The 15568-nt window shown below is 39.8% G+C and overlaps 1 protein-coding gene across 3 annotated transcripts in view; it reads left to right on the forward strand.

Moving 5' to 3' along the window:
• Positions 1-2402: 2402 nt before the first annotated feature.
• The window catches only part of VGLL3 (vestigial like family member 3), a 47793-nt gene continuing 34627 nt past the window's right edge, over positions 2403-15568 (forward strand). The window contains exons 1-2 of one of the 3 annotated variants that reach the window (XM_037525694.2): positions 2403-2920; positions 14888-15173. In XM_037525694.2, coding sequence (XP_037381591.1) covers positions 2612-2920; positions 14888-15173 — 595 coding nt within the window. In that variant the 5' untranslated portion in view covers positions 2403-2611. The remainder of the gene's footprint in view (positions 2921-14887; positions 15174-15568) is intronic. The other 2 variants (XM_037525695.2, XM_037525696.2) reach the window with 2 other exon arrangements.

Here is a 15568-nt window from a genome sequence, read left to right on the forward strand (position 1 = left end):
AGCAGAGATAAAGAACTATGGGGGGACAGATAGTAGAAATGTGACAGGAATAAGTGGATTCCAAGACAAGATGGAAACTCTGAGAAGGAAGGAAGGTTGAATGGTTCCCAGATTTCTAGCTGGGCAACTGGGGGAGTGAGAGTCTCAGAACCTGAGGTGAAGATTGAGAGAAGCTCAAACTGTGGTTGTGGGTTAATGTTGTTATGTGAGGTTCCTATGTAGAGCTATCCAGATAGAAGGTGAATAGCTGAATCTAGAACACATGAAAGAGCCTGGTGGAACTTTAGAATGATTAGGGAAATAAGGTATATATTTCCTGAAGCAAGACTCCCTTTTGGCTTCCTTGCCCTGCCCTGGCCTGGTTCCACTGGCCTGGGAGTCCCAGTTTATTTCTGTTCCTTTTCTCCTCAATAAACTTTTTCTTTCTCTAAACAAATCTGCTTCTTTTCACTTGCTTGTTGAGTGTCAGCGAAGTTCCTGCTGCGGCTTCGTGAGACATCAACCCATGGTAGTCTAGTGGCTGGGACACAGCACTGCCCCTGCAGCCTGGGATAGATACATTCCTGGCTGGGAGACTAGGCCTGAAAATCTCAAATTACAGTATCAGTTGTGGGTAAAATATTCATGTTATTATAATTGAGGTTCCTCTGGGGCATCTATGTAGAGCTATCCAGATAGAAGCTGAATAGCTGAATCTAGAACACAGATAGGTAAGGGGTCTGAACAGCAGATGTCAGTTCAGAAAAAGGTAGCAGTAAACATTTTAAATAAATGCTTTTGTATCTTAGTAACAGGAATACTCCCCAACTACAAAAAGTACATTTAATGTGCAAACTTGTAAGCCCTCATAAATATATACTTTAATACTCAATGAATGAAAGAACAAGTTGTAAGTAGAGCTGTTATTAGTAGCCAAGATTTCCTATGTGATTGTTTCAGTTTGTGTAACTGGGTGTCTCTGAGTATGTGTATAAGTATATATGTATCTATGTATTTGTCTGGGTAGTTATGCATATGTTCATACATATATACACACCTATATAAAGATGATCTATATAATGATACTGCGTATCTGTATTAGTATGTATAAGGATGACCACATAACAAAATGCATTAGACTAGTTAACGTAAACCACAGAAATTTATTTTCTCAGTTCTGGAGGCTAACGTCTGAGATCAGGGTGTGCTCAAGTTATTTTCTGGTGAGGCCTCTCTCCCTGGAGTTCTCACTTGGTCCTCCTAAGGCCTTTCCTCTATGCCAGCATCGAGAGAGATCTCAGAGGTTACTTCCTCTTTTATTAAGGCACCAACCCCAGATTACAGTCCCACTCTTTGGATGTCATTTAGCCTTAATTACCTCCTTATAAGCCTTGTCTCTAAACACATTGTCACTTGAGAGTAAGACTTAACATATGGATTTGGGGAGTATGGAGGGAGGGGACACAGTTTCAGTCCATAACAGCATTTAATATCCAGACTTTTCCTCAAAGGACAGTTTCTATGAAAATAGGAGCGATTTCTCCCTGTCATAAAAGCGGATAAGGGTATATATTAGAAGAGATCTATTTCTTAAAGGTCAGAGAGTGTGCTCATTTGTAAAACAGGTGTAATTCTTTTCTATTGCCTGATTATATCAAAATATATCACAATATAACTATATTCCTACAAACTGATTTTCTTTTTCATAGTGGAGAGGGTTATCAACCTCTTGCAAGTAGATGAGTCTTTAAGCAGTAGCAGAAGAGCTTTAATCGATTGTTATGTTACTCTATGAAACCAGGCTCAAAAAGCCAGAAAGGGTCGACATCCCACAGGAATGTCATACCACGAAGGTGTAAACTTAAAGCGGAGGTTGCTTGTAAAAAACTGAGCTGCATTCTTGGCATGTGCGCACTTGTACTCAAGTTAACTTTCACTCACGATTATATTTAAAGTAGGAACAAATCCGAAGTTTATTTTGCGCCTGCTCTATTTTCCCTCTTCGCACACTTGGCCTTCGTTTGACCCTGGCTTTTGCGTTTGTGTGCCCCGTAAAAGCCACGGGAATTGGGAAGCGCTCGCTCAGGCGGCCAGGTGACCGGGGCGGGCTGGGACCCGGCGGAGACGAGTTTGCAGAACCTCGCGGAGGCCATTCCCCTCCCACCACCCACCCACTGCTAAGAGGCGGAGAGGGCTTCAAACTTCGCTCCAATCCGCGGCCGGCCCTCCCCGGGGTCCCCCTGCTGGGCGACCCGCCCTTCAAGGACCGACTTGCAGCGGAAACTCTGCAGAGCTCTGCACCGGCGTCCGGGGAGGCGACGTGTGCCCCCTCCTCCCTGCGGGACCCCTCCCTCTGCCCCCGCCTCCAGGTCCTCGCCCCACCCGGGGCGCCGGTGATAGGACGAGCCCTGGGCGTGCATTGTGTGTATGCAAACCAGAGCCGCGGCTCCCCTGGGCTGCCGGACCCGGGCCGGGGCTGCTGTGCGGCTGGCGCGGCGGTGGGCGCCGCTGCCCTCCTCGGAACCCCGCACTGTCATGCCCCCGGCGCGCGGCTGGCGGCTGCGTCCCGGAGCCGCTATATAAGCGCCGGCGAGGGGACACCCGGAGGGGCTGAAGATGAAGGTGCCCGCGTATGGGCCCCGCTGATTGCCAACCCCTCCCGATCCCGCGCCGCGCGCGGAGCCCGAGGCCGCCGAGGACCCGCCTTCGCCGCAGTAGCAGCTGGAGCAGCCTCAGGGCCGGCGGCGGCAGCGCCCGTCTCAAGAGCGCGCAGAGCGGCGGCGGCAGCTCGGGGGCCGCCGCTGCCCCGGCTGCCATGAGTTGTGCGGAGGTGATGTATCACCCCCAGCCGTATGGAGCGCCCCAGTATCTGCCCAACCCTGTGGCAGCTGCAACCTGCCCCACAGCCTGCTACCACGCGGCGCCCCAACCTGGCCAGCAGGTGAGTCACCGACCGGGCAGCCCGCCGGGGGCGGAGGCGAGGGGCGCCGGGAGTATCGGTCTGGGGCTCCCGCGACGTCCCGCCGGGCGGGGGCACGGAGGATGCTCTGCCACCCGCGGGAGCGCCCCGGATCGAAAACCATCAGGAGAGAGGAGACGCTTCGGGCAGGGACAGCAGCCGGGTGGACGGGGCCGGGTGGGCGGGGGGGGGGGGTTGTTCCGTGTGAAGCGCTACCTGGCTGGGTACCTCACTGAGCTGTTGGCTCGGGACCTCAGAGGCTGCTTCTCACGGCCGCCCCGGTCGGTACTTAGGGCTCAGTTCTCCGAAGCGTACAAGGGCGTCTGTCTTAGCAGGATGTGAGTAAACTTTCCTTTAAACCAAGTGTTTTGATTCCTTTGGAAAAGGGAGACTGTCTTAGGGTTTTCTTGACTGAGAGGACGAGAAGTGTCACTGACACGTAGGAGAGGCTACCTGAACCGCGAGCTCCTGGGATGATCTTCTGGGACTTTTATGGTGCAGTGCGGGTCTGGGGTAAAACGTCTATCAAACGCTGCTGGGACTTCTGTGTAGTCTGTCTTCTCAGGACTGTGACTTAGAAGACCGGGATTGTCCCCAAAGTTCCTCATGCACTTTTAATTCCATCAAAGCACAGAGGTGTTTAGAGTTTCCTCTATTGGAAGTGTGTCCCCCGCGGAGGGATAGTCTTGGAACACTGGGTGGGATGGCGGGTCCTCTCCATGTCAAGAGACTGAGAATGTTATAGATAAAAAGAATTGGGAATCAGGGAGAGGATGTAGTGCCTTTAGAAGGGATAGTAAGGCTCTGGGAAATTGGCACTAGCTATATCTGATATTACACTCGACACCACCCGAATGTGTGTCAAGACATAGGTTGCTTGCCATATGTATCTGGCACTAGAGTGTACCAAAATAGGGTCCTCTGATTCTGGGAATTTGGGTGGGTCAGTCTGGTAGGGCAGAGAATACAAGTTATTTTCTCTGAGGTGGAGACACCTATCAGGCAGCTGGAAATTACTATCTACAGACTTTGTTGACTTATTTTTTCTTAGTTCTTTAGGAACCATGTGTTTCATTGTGATTAAGCATTTGGTTCTTTAGTTAACCTGGCCTTTTCATTTCTACATCTCTTCTACCTCTCTTTTCTTTGCTAAAATGATGGCGCAGCTCTTTTGGAAAGAAATTGTAACTTGTGCTTAGAATCTAGAGATTTTGAAATTCAGCTGAATCTGAAAGAGTGAATGCCTGGGATTTATCTGCTAAATAGTATGAACTTCACTAAGATAAAACGTGGGCAAAAGAGTAAGCGGCTTCATTTTCTATTATTTTTTAAAAAAATATTTAGCAGCTTCAGCATTTCGGAGAAAGATTACTTTCGGGGTGGGAATCTGAAAGCTGTTTGTAAATTTGTGGTCAAAGGTGGCAAATTAAAACATTTTGTTTATGGTGTTGGCTTTCCTTTGGATTTAAATATAAAAGAGAGAAGTAATGGTGAAAATCATTAGGTTCAAGTAAGGCAAGTGAGGCAGAGGCCCTGGATATCAATTTTATGTGTTTTATGAACACTGTCTCAAAAGAACCATCCTTCCCAGCTCTCCTTTCCTCCATCTCAGGAATGGTAGAGGCCTTCAATTACAAATTGGAATGTGGAAGAGCAACAGACTCAAACTTTACTAGAATATTCCGAAAGGTATTTTTCCCTTTCAAATGTTACTTGAACTAGTAGAAGTTTGAATAAGGTTTTATTTCCTAGAGTTGTGAAAATAACTCCTTTAGAATATGAATGGATTGGCCTTATAACTGTTATACCTTTTTGAACGAGAAAATAAAATTCAGTATCAGAAAAATGATAAATGGCAAATCCTAAAATTTAGTTTTCAATAAGAATTTAATAATTTATAGAACTTTTACAATAGGCCTGAGACTCAGTACCCAAATCCCATTCTTTTTGCTAGGACCATCCCCAAACTAAAGAATGAGCTTTCTTTTTTTACCAGAATTGTCTGCGTTGATGAGTGGCACCTATGAGACAGACTGCCACCTTCTCCCCCTGGGTTTCTGCAGGTGTTTCAGTAGCTGTTAAGCTGAGTCGACATTAAGAACTTAGTTGAGAAGTGTGCTTGGAAATTTTCATGCTTTTACTGAAATGGCTTATTTGAGATTTCTTTTTTTGTCAAGCAAAGAAACTGTTTGACTATAACTGGCTAGTAAATAAAAAGAGACTTGATAGTGTAACTACTGTTCTTTTCTGTCAGGAGTTTATTTTGATGACCTATATTTTTTATTGGAAAAAAGAGTAAATCAGGAAATTCTTATCAGGTTGACAGCATTTTTAGACTATGTGGTGCGTGGGTGAAGTGGGACTAATATTGACTTGGCCCTAATGCAGTCATCCGAGAATACATATTTTGATTGTTTTTGCATTCCATGAGGTTTTATCATTATTATCCATGAAGATTGTTTTCTCCCGTACATGGGAAGTGACCCTTAATAGTATCTTGCCTTGGAGACAAAAATCAGGACTACAACTTCTACTGCATTTGAAAAATTGATTTGTTGAGGAGAAAAAAGAGAAAGTAGCAGAAAAATATTAGAGAACTTTAAAGTTTAACGTTATTTTTGTGTTCATTTGTAGTGGTGTATCTTTGAACTGATTTTTCCCCTCAAAGCTATATAGTGCGGACATCCTTGTAAATTAGCATATCAAAATGGTTCATTATGATGATGGGTTTTTAAAGTGTAAGCATATTTTTTTCTCTTAATCTGTGATCATATAGCTGAAAATTATTTTTGGAATCATCAAACCCTAGGCATGTGTGCTCTTAGCCTTTTCCCTAAAAGCACAGATGTACTTTGGAAATTGTAAGTTTGGTTCTTATTATACATAGTATGTATCGCATGTAAGAAATAGGTTTGTGTCTTAAAAACATAATTGACTGCATGTAACACCAGGCTTCACTGCAATATGTTACTTAGGTGTTGGTTGGGCTGAATGAGTCGAAGTAATTTGTAAATATACCTGAAGAGTTCGTGTTTTAGTCTGTCATGTTAATTCCTAGAAGTGGCAGGGCTGTGTGTAATGTTACAGTGTGTTTTAAAGGATGAGCCCAGTGATGTTGAGCTCCCTGGTCCCCAGGCCCATCATCTCTTCATAACCCTAATGCAGCAGCCCTGAGATCTTCTAGGGGGAACACTTGAGTCAGTCTCTCAGCACATGTTCTGAAGGCCTGATGACACTGCAGAACATGTGCAGAAGGGAATGCATTTGTCTTTTCACAGTGACAGTAGGAATCAAGAGAAAAAATTTTGAAATGTGTGTCAGGGAAAATAATATGAAATCATAGATCCCCCTTTATCCCCAATGGACTTCTCATCTTAAATGCAGCCTGTTACTATCTAAATATTAACATGAGGAAGACAGTTAAAGCAAAACTTTAACTTTATAGATGTTAATTTACAGATGAGGCAGTGAAAACAAAGAAGAGCAAACACCAGTTTTTTGGTTGTGCATTGGGCTTTCTAACAATCGCACTTCAGGTTTCATAGAAATGAGAGAATATTTGCTCGGTCCTCTTCGAAGGTGACTGCTGGGTGAATCTGAATTAAGATTAAAGTGCTTCTAAGCTTCTAAAGTGTAGGCTTGAAATCTGAAGTAAGTGCACCTGGGAAGCAGAAATCCTGTTAGAAGTTTGTAAGGGGTTTTTTTCAAATTCTTTCTCTTGACTCTGCTACCTTGGTTAGGTCATAGAACCCTCTGAGATTCTGTTTATCAGGAAAATACACCAGAAGAACGTATTTCAACCCCTCCTTTTACCAATGGGGACATGGATGTTCATAGGGCTGAATGCCTGGCAAAAAATTTGCAGGATAAGTTTATTGGTGATAACATTAGGAGCATCTGGTCCCTTGTTTCCCAAGGTAGCATCTTTCTACCTTGCCATGCAATCCCCCCACCTATTATTTTGTATTGCACAATAGGCTTATTTTTGTCTTCAGTGCTCCAAATCAACTTTTTGATAAAGAAGATTAATATGCAGTAGATTCTTTGGCCTTGGAGCTTGAAATTCTTTCCAAGTCCTTGGTAGTGTACTTTTTTAGTTTAAGCATTCCAAAGTCCTTTTGCAAGCATTTGTATTATGCTAATGACTTTTGCTATCCATGTTGCATCCTGTGTTGATGAGACAGAATATCCACACAGCAAATGAACATTTATTTATTTTAAAATAAGAAGTAGTATTAGCAGTCGGCTTTAAGTGCCTCATCTATCATTGCTGTTCCAACATAAGTTTAGATTCATTAAGAGGAAAGAACATAATTACATCCTAAATAGTTTCAATACCCAGTCAACTTAGAGGATCTAATTTTCTTAAGCATCTGTAAGCAAGGACTTAAGTGGATTTCTAAGAATCCATACTGGACTTGTTTGAAAAAGAACAGCCCCTATAATTCCACACTACACAAGTTAACTTTCATCAGAAACTTCGAAGCTTAAAGTGCCCCACAGTTTTATCCTCCTAATAACTTTCCATCAAGAATATTCAAAACTAGAAGAAAAATTAAACTTTAAAATAACAAAACTGAACTGTTGTCTATGGCAGTCAACCAGAATAGAGATTATAATTACCTAACTAAGGGCAGGCTTGAAAACCTATAAAATCAGGCATGGTGAGGATCTCTTCACCAGGAAATCAAACGCCAGGACAAGGCAAACTTTTTGGAAATTTAAGTTTACAATATTTTGGATAAATGCAAGGAAGTTCTACATCACCTGGCAACTTAGAATAGTCTCAGATCTCATGAAGTTGGAGATGATGGAATGTGATTCATATCAAGGGGGGTGAAGATATTCAAAGGGTAGAGTCTTGTCCTCCTGCCCAGTGAGTCTTTACTTCAAAAGAGATGTGCTGACCATGTTGGGCCACATTTGTATTTCTGTCTTGTGTCTTTCTGTGCAAAAGGAATTTTCTATGAGATTGAAAATATTATGTTCATGATGCCGAGGGCAAATCCTAAAGAAAATTGTGAGTTAGGAGACTGTCATTCTAATACCTGTGTGTTTTATTTGGATCCCATTCCCACAGGTCATATTTCTAGGCAGCTGTCTAAAAATTTCAAAATAAATGCATCCAGTAATAGATAATATTCATTTAAGGTATCATATACCTGAAAACATTTTCATTCAAGAAACAAACGTTCTTTAATACTTGAGTTTCAGACTCTGGCAAAGATAGTGAAGGAAATAATTTTGGGCAAAAGTCTACCCTAATTTTTCAAAAAGCACCTCTTTAGGCAGCTGGTTTTCTGCTTTAGCTATTCATTTCAGAAGACCCTAACAGTGTCTTTGACCACTGGACCCAAACATCTGCTGCTAGAAACAAGTCATAAATGCCTTATTTATAGGTATTCAGTAGATACCAGATTTATGCCAGTCATTTACAGTGTGGTCTGAACTGGGGTAACTGAACTATTTTTCACTTGGCTCATACTTTCATAGAAAAAAAAAAAGAATGACCTAGAGTAAACAGGTGTCCTTTCCTTTTAAAACTACATTCCAAAACAGTTGTCTTTGTGGGATTTAGTTGGGGGACTTGAAGGATGCTTGTTACTATGAAAATAGATAAAAGGAAGCACCAAAACTAATTAATTCCTAGGAATTGGGATAGTTGATCCATGTCTGGAAGTGCATTAGTCTTCAATAGCCTGTAGGTTTTTTTGGCTAGTGGCCTACAAAATCAGAGAAGGCAGCCAATGTAAGAAACAAAATTAAGTGTGAATTTGTCTAGAGCTCCAGTATGTTGCTTATTAGGATATAGAGTTGGACAAGACCTCTGAGATAATCAAGTCAAAATTCTTCACTTTCACGGGAGGAAGCTCAGGGCCACAAGATCCAGTAACTTATCCAGACTCCTGTGACTAGTTTTGGTTATGTCCTCTTTCCCATTCCAGTTCTCTTTCAAATGTTCCCTTTCCATCTGGGCAGGCTTAGAAACAAGAAAACAATAATTTAAGAAGGCAATTTCAGTTCATACTTTTAAGGAGGTAATAATGGTAGCTTCTAACCTATTAGTTTCTGAATATTGGCTTCTTGGAGAATTAAGACTATCTAGCCCTATCAATAAAGCATGGGGCTCTCTTTTTACCATTGTCCTTACATTTTTTTCTCCCAACTAGTTATGAGTTGAGTTTAAAGGCAGACTATGACTTTGATATTCATGGCTCTGCATCTTGGCCCAAGTACTGAGACAGAATAGGAGTTAATTGACAATTCAATGAATAACAGATAAATTTTAAAAGTGAAATCATACCCTAAGTCTAGTAACTGGATTATAGAAACATACCAGAAATTTACATCAGAAACTGTTGCTTCATTCAAAGTAGTCAGTTTGAGCGAGAACACATACCCTTATGATGTGATCATTGCTTGAAACATTTTGGGAATGCAAATTTTGAAATTCACTCTAAGCCCGTGGCACAGTTTCTTTTTTGAACATCCTTGAAACTGGAAAATTTTCATCCTTGGAGGGAATTAGTTTGATTTTTTTCAATGACCATAATCATTTAGGGGAAACTGTGCTCAAAAATAGCTAGTCATGTTAAGTAACATTATTTTTGGTTTGCATTTCCTTAGTGTTAAAAAAGCAAACAGAATCTCAAGGTGTTACTGTGTTATGAAAAATTGGCTCTGCTTAACATTTCCAAAACAGGATTTCCAGAAAAATGGTAGATAATTGTATTATATATCCAACTTGCTAATAAGACTGATACATTTTTAGGTGTAAAATTCAGTTTTATACACACACACACACACACACAAATGACACTATATTATTTAATAACACCTCCAATTTATGTTTACATTTCTAGTTTTTTAATTTTATAAATAAGTTTAGATTATCCTTATCCTTAGTTATCATGTGATACTATGGGCTTCTGATTATTCAATAAAAATAATTACCAATAAAGCCTTGTTTTCTTTAGTCTATTTTCATATATTTTTGTAGTCAGAAATAGCTTCCAATTTCACCTCTGTCATTTACTACTTAGATAATCCTAACAAATTAAATCAGTCTTTGCACATATAGATTTGGAGTAATTATTCTAACAAAATATTTAAGCATGTATGAGTTAAGGAAGATAAAATACATGAAAGGTCTTATCTTTCTTTCTCGTCCTGGCCCATCCTCCCTTAACATGATCCTTCCTCCTCCAAATGGACTAAGGATCAGAATTTCACATCTCTCTGAGATATTTTAAATAATCTATTATTCAAGTAAATTCAGAAAAATATAATCAAAGGCAGAGTACTGTGTTTAAGACTTTACACTTTTGGAACATTCATCCAGGCTTGTGGGCCTTCCTTCAGCCTCCAGCCATGTTTTTGAACATGAAAGAATTTTTGCCTTTAGAGAAGATATAGTTAGTACATTTTTTTAAAAAGTTGTTTCCAAAAATCCAATGATTCATTAAAATACTTTTGTTTCCGTAGGAAAAAAGTTTCCACATATGCACAGTAATCATTTGGCATTTTGTAGGCTTAAGCCTTGGGGAGTTAGTGGTATTTGGCTCCTGACATGGAAGTCTTTCTCTTGTCAGACAAATCCTTTCCCCTGAACATTCCTGTGAGAGTTTGTTTCTGCTGTGCGGATGGTAGCCTGTGAGGTGGTTGGGTATGGTTTGCACTGCTAAGGCTGACTCCTTGACACTGTTCATTGGCTTTACTTTTCAACTATTAACTCCTTCATTGTTTCACCTAAGTCGAGGATCATTTCACCTGAGGAATATCATTACTCTATGGTGGGGGATGAGTCAATCAATGCACATTAAATAAACTCTTAGGCTTTGAAATCCCTTTCAATGAGTTTTTTTATTTTGTTAACAATTCATCAAGGTTTCTTAAGAAAAGCATGACCATTTCTAAGAGATTTGGATAATTTTAGGGAGCGATTGTGCTTTTTGAGATAATATGAACTTGATTGCCTTTAGGACCTTGATGTCTAGGTTCTAACAATTAGAGGTTTATTCTCAAAGTTCTGTATTTTCTATATTATTCTCAAGAGAGAATATCATTCTAGGGAAGCTTTATTCCGAATGAATATGGGAATACAGAATATGGCAAAAGTGCACATGAATAGTATATTTAGCTTTTTTTAAAAAAAAGATTTATTTTTATTTATTCAAGAACGGGGTACAGGCCAGAGGTATGGGAGGGTGAGAGGATTCAGCAGACAGAGTAAGGAGCAGAACAGGTAGATGGACCGAAGACACTGCTGAGGGGAGGAGTGGGTGAGACAGGAGAAGTCTGCTGTGCCATGTGGGTATTTCCCTTGCCTGCTAGGAATTGAACCCGCGCTGCAGAGGCTGCGGACAGCTCCACAGTTCTGCGCTCAACCTGCTATGCCACCGGGGAGGCCCGGTATATTTAGTTTTAAAAAAGGCAAAGCATGCTTTACAGTTAAGAAAGTAGTTGAACCTTAAGAGTTAATGGAGAAAAATATTAGGATGGTGTGAATATCAGCATGTGAATCAATTACTGTTTACATTTTGCCTTTGTGCTTTCTTTACACCCACACTTCATATTTTCAAAATGTATGCAAATTCAGTGTTAGTTTTTTAAGAGCTATCAGGTCATTTGGATACATTAGAATTTTTATCAGTGATGTTGAATGTGAGACTACAAATGTATATGTGAAAGCATATGAGAATATGTGTATGTATCTGTATGTGTTATAAATATAAATATTTAACTTGGCTCACTATAATTAGTGAAAATTGATCCAACTATATCAAGTGCAAGAAGGGATGATAGATATGCCTGTGTCCTGCCCATTGGTAGCTTGCATAGCCTGTGTTTTATTTTATTTGAGAGTTCCCAAGAAAATGTATTTAATGACTTAAAGAGCAACCTTAAAGAAGTGGGAGAAATGAAAAACACATGATTTATAAGTATTTCCCAAAAATATTTAAATAGAAGTGTCAATGTAGTTTTATATAATAATAGGTATTCACATATCAAAAAGGAATATTTTCAAATATGCTTATATAAATGTAGATATGCATATATGTATAAAAGTCTGATATTGATATCTATTACCTATCATTTCTTTTCATATATTGGAAAGTATATAATTTTTAGATCATTTACTAATATCTATTTGAAAATTGGTGAAAAAAGAATAACATGAAATTGTGTAGTATTTAGAATCCTGAATAAATTAAATAATCTATAGATTAAATTCAAATTTGACGTAGTTTTCAAATCTTTTACACATATATAACTTTAATTAATTTATTTCTTCTAAGAATTAATTGCTAATTGGGATAAAATAAAACATGCCTTTCTTTGGGTAATTAACACAGCAGGACTCTTTCATTTAAAGAATACATGTTAAAATTAAACAAATGAAAATATTAGAGGCAAAGTCACACTGTCACATTCTGATGTTGAGCTAGACGTTAACAGAAAAAAATCAGTTTCATAGATTATAATGAATATTTGTGGACAGTGAAGCCACTGTGTCTATCAGTTCTGATTTCATTCCATATACTTTCTAATATGCCTAAGTACTCAGCAGTGTGTATGAAAATGATATAACTTTGGGTAAATGTACATGTACACAGAGAAACACTACTGTGATTTTATGAATAATTCCCAATATTCATTTAATCATAGGAAATATAGCTACTCAGTCATTATAGTCACTTATTTATCAGCCAGGCATATTCACCCATCAGGAATGAATTATCTATCCCTCGACAAGTTATAATCACACTGACACACATTTTAAAGAAAAAGCAGTACACGTGCTTATAAATAACAGCCCCTAAATAATAACTAGCAGTTTGTAACATGCCTGAACATTTCAGGATAGACCTAATAGAACAAAAACATAGTTACTGTTGAGGGGAAGGGTAAATTTTATTGAATGATACATTTATAATTTGGGGCTATAGATTTGGAAGCTAGCCATTACATTAGAAATATGAATCTGGGTTTTGTGTTTTGATAATATTTATAAAACTATGTGCTTACTTAGTATTCTAGAATGATTTTTTCCTTTCCACATTCATTTCCATCATGCATATTTTCCTCAAAATTAGAAAAATGATATGATAAAGGATGGGGTTTTTCCAGGTATACAGATAATAAAATCTCATTTCATCATTTGCATGAGTCTTATGATCATTAATTAAAATCCTCTTTTTATATAAAATTCAAAAAGAAATTGTTGATTGTGAAAATAATGCTCAATAAAAAGTTTCTGGAAATATTGAAAAGCAGGAATAAGAAAAGACAACTACAAACTTACAACCCAGAAAAACAAAGAAAAATAACAATTCAGTTCTTTCTATCCACACTAGATAACTGTGCCCTGCCTGCTTCTCACGTACACGTACATGTACCTCTGCATATTTTTTATGTGCATTTGGCGCCAATACTTATATACCCAGAGACTTTTGGCAAGTCACTTCACTTCTCTGTCCCTTACTTTCCTAATTCTAAAAATATGGATAGTAGTAACAGCCATGTTGTAGAATTCTAAAGGTTAAATAAGGTGGTAGGCATAAAGTTTTATAAGCATGCTTGGCATATATTAATTATTATTATAGCCATGTTCACAATGTAAAAATAGTCTAAAATTATCAAACCTTTTTTTTGGGCCTCCCTGGTGGCACAGCGGGTTGAGCGCAGTGCTGTGAAGCTGTATGCGGCCTCTGCAGCGCCGGTTCGATTCCCGGCTGGCCAGGGAGATGCCCACATGGTGAGGCAGACCTCTCCTGTGTTGCCTGCTGCTCCCCTCAACAGTGTACTTTGGTCAGTCTGCCTGTTCTGTTCACCACTCTGTCTCTGGTGAATCCTCACACCCCTCATATCTTTGTCCTGTACTCCAGCTCCTGTATGCTTAAATAAATAAATCTTAAAAAAATAATCAAACCTTTTTTACTTCTATTTGAATGCCATACTTTCTATTGTTCATATTTTATATTATTTGCAGTGAACCATAATAATACCTTTTTCCCTCCTCTATGATAATGGTGGTAAGTGGAACATCTGTAAAATATGTTCCATGCAAAATGAATCTTCACACAGACTTATTTTGTCATTTTAGTTTGATTTTTGAGAAATGAGTTTGGCACATCTGCCAAGTCTTTTCATAAGATGCTACATTCCTATTTTTATTTCAGTTTATTTCATTTGTGAGAAGCTCTTTTCTTCTTTACCCCTCCCCCAGACAGTGAAGACTCCTATTTTCCTTTCCTCCCCACCCCAACTATAAGGTTGCTATACCTAAATCTTTAAAATAGAAAATAGAAAGAAAACTTGGAAGGAAATTGTCACTTAAAAATAAAATCATTGTCTTTTTGGTGGGCCTCCCCTGGTGATGCAGGTGGTTGAACACAGTGCTGTGAAGCTGTCCGCAGCCTCTGCAGCTCTGGTTCAATCCTGGCCGGCCAGGGAGATACCCACATGGTGCCGCAGACCTCTCCTGTCTCGCCCGCTGCTCCCCTCAGCAGTGTATTTCAATCAGTCTGCCTGTTCTGCTCCTTGCTCTATCTCTGGTGAATCCTCTCACCCTCCCATGCATCTGGCCTGTACCCCGGTTCTTGTATGAATAAATAAATCTTTAAAAAAATAAAATAAAATCATTGTCTTTTTGGTATATCTAGATTTTTTAAAGAACAAACCTGTTTTTCATACACTATAAATATGCCCTCAGGAAATGTTGTTTTTTTTTTTTTTAAACAAAATTAGAAATAACAGACTTTTTTTTTAGGGTAGGAAGGAGAAAACAGACTTGGGGATGGGGAAGATGTAGTAAAGCAAATGAAGAAGAGTCATTATGCAAGCATATGTTAAAATTTAGATTCTTTTTTATAAGTGAAAAGTTAACTAGTGGATGCTTTCTTACAAACTGGTCTTTGATACTGTGTTTTGTTTATTCCATCCCAGAAGAAGTTAGCGGTATACAGCAAGATGCAGGACTCTCTGGAAGTCACCCTTCCCAGCAAACAAGAGGAGGAGGAGGAGGAGGAGGATGAGGAGGAGGAGGAGGAGAAAGACCAGCCTGCCGAGATGGAGTACCTTAACTCTCGCTGTGTCCTTTTCACTTATTTCCAGGGAGACATTGGGTCAGTAGTGGATGAACACTTCTCAAGAGCTTTGGGCCAAGCCAGCACCCTCCATCCAGAATCTGCCATTTCAAAAAGCAAGATGGGGCTAACCCCCCTGTGGCGAGGTAAGAATTCAAAAGTAGATGCTCTCCAGGGCACTGTCTCTGTTTCGCAACTGCCTGTACCAGGTTCCAGCTGGAGACTTGCCCCTGGAGGACGGATATCCACTTGCTCTTTAATTTTTAAGGACAGCAAGGAATTTCTTTCAGACAAACAGCTGGATCAGTTTTGTCACATGTGGAATGCAGGGTTGGAAAGGATGCAGTCACACCCCTTAAATTCCTCATGGAAAGTAGTGATGCAACTGGCCCGAGTTTATAGTGGCAGGATCAAGCTGTGAAGCACCATTCCTGAAGCCCCGATGGCCCAATTTGGATCTCTAAGTAATAGGCGTGCCGGGATCAGCTTTGAAAAATTAGCTCTTGTTCATTCCACTAGGTGCTACGTGGTGACATAGCAG

Source organism: Talpa occidentalis, unplaced genomic scaffold (genome assembly GCF_014898055.3).
Source record: "Talpa occidentalis isolate TD23 unplaced genomic scaffold, MPIMG_talOcc4v2.1 talOcc4.4, whole genome shotgun sequence".
In the NCBI taxonomy this organism is placed as follows: Eukaryota; Metazoa; Chordata; class Mammalia; order Eulipotyphla; family Talpidae; genus Talpa; species Talpa occidentalis.